At 36.5% G+C, this 649-nt stretch overlaps 1 protein-coding gene across 1 annotated transcript in view; it reads left to right on the top strand.

The window, feature by feature from the left end:
- The first annotated feature begins 167 nt into the window (after nucleotides 1-167).
- Nucleotides 168-649, top strand: part of CAT (catalase) — a 27,880-nt gene continuing 27,398 nt past the window's right edge. Inside the window, exon 1 of the mRNA XM_008563275.1 lies at nucleotides 168-338. Coding sequence (XP_008561497.1) covers nucleotides 224-338 — 115 coding nt within the window. The 5' untranslated portion in view covers nucleotides 168-223. The remainder of the gene's footprint in view (nucleotides 339-649) is intronic.

The raw sequence follows: 649 nt of genomic DNA, 5'->3' as shown, positions 1-649 counted from the left end.
TAAATTTTAGGCAACGGCATATCTTGCCGTATTTAGTTCTTTGGACACAGGAAATTTAGAGTTAGGGCAGAAGGTATAAAAATTGCAAATGATGTACCCATGACAATGGGATTAAGGGTTTGATTGTATTGACTCTTGCATTCTTTTTCCTTTTGTGTTCACGCAGAAACCTGATGTCCTGACCACTGGAGCTGGGAACCCAATAGGAGACAAACTTAACATTATGACAGTAGGGCCCCGAGGGCCCCTTGTGGTTCAGGATGTGATTTTCACTGATGAAATGGCTCACTTTGACCGAGAGAGAATTCCCGAGAGAGTAGTGCATGCTAAAGGAGCAGGTGAGAGCTATGTACATTTGTTGTAAAGGGATTGTTTTGTAATGCCTGGGACAAAATTATTCCCAAAGGGTTGGAGGACCTTTAACAGAAGTGCCAAATCTCCATTCCTGGGAAAAAGGAAAGTGTCCATCAATAGGAGATTAGTGATTTAATGACGGTTGTTTCCTTGGATTGAACATTATATATAAAATAGTTTATTTTATAATATAAAACATCAATATATAACATATAAATATAAAAATATAAAATCTAAAATAGTAATCTTCCATTTCTTCTATCATGTGGTTTAGTGAAGGAATAAAAATACAGAA

Source organism: Galeopterus variegatus, unplaced genomic scaffold, assembly GCF_000696425.1.
Source record: "Galeopterus variegatus unplaced genomic scaffold, G_variegatus-3.0.2 Scaffold13066, whole genome shotgun sequence".
Taxonomy (NCBI): Eukaryota; Metazoa; Chordata; class Mammalia; order Dermoptera; family Cynocephalidae; genus Galeopterus; species Galeopterus variegatus.
This window is presented reverse-complemented; position numbering and strand designations above follow the sequence as displayed.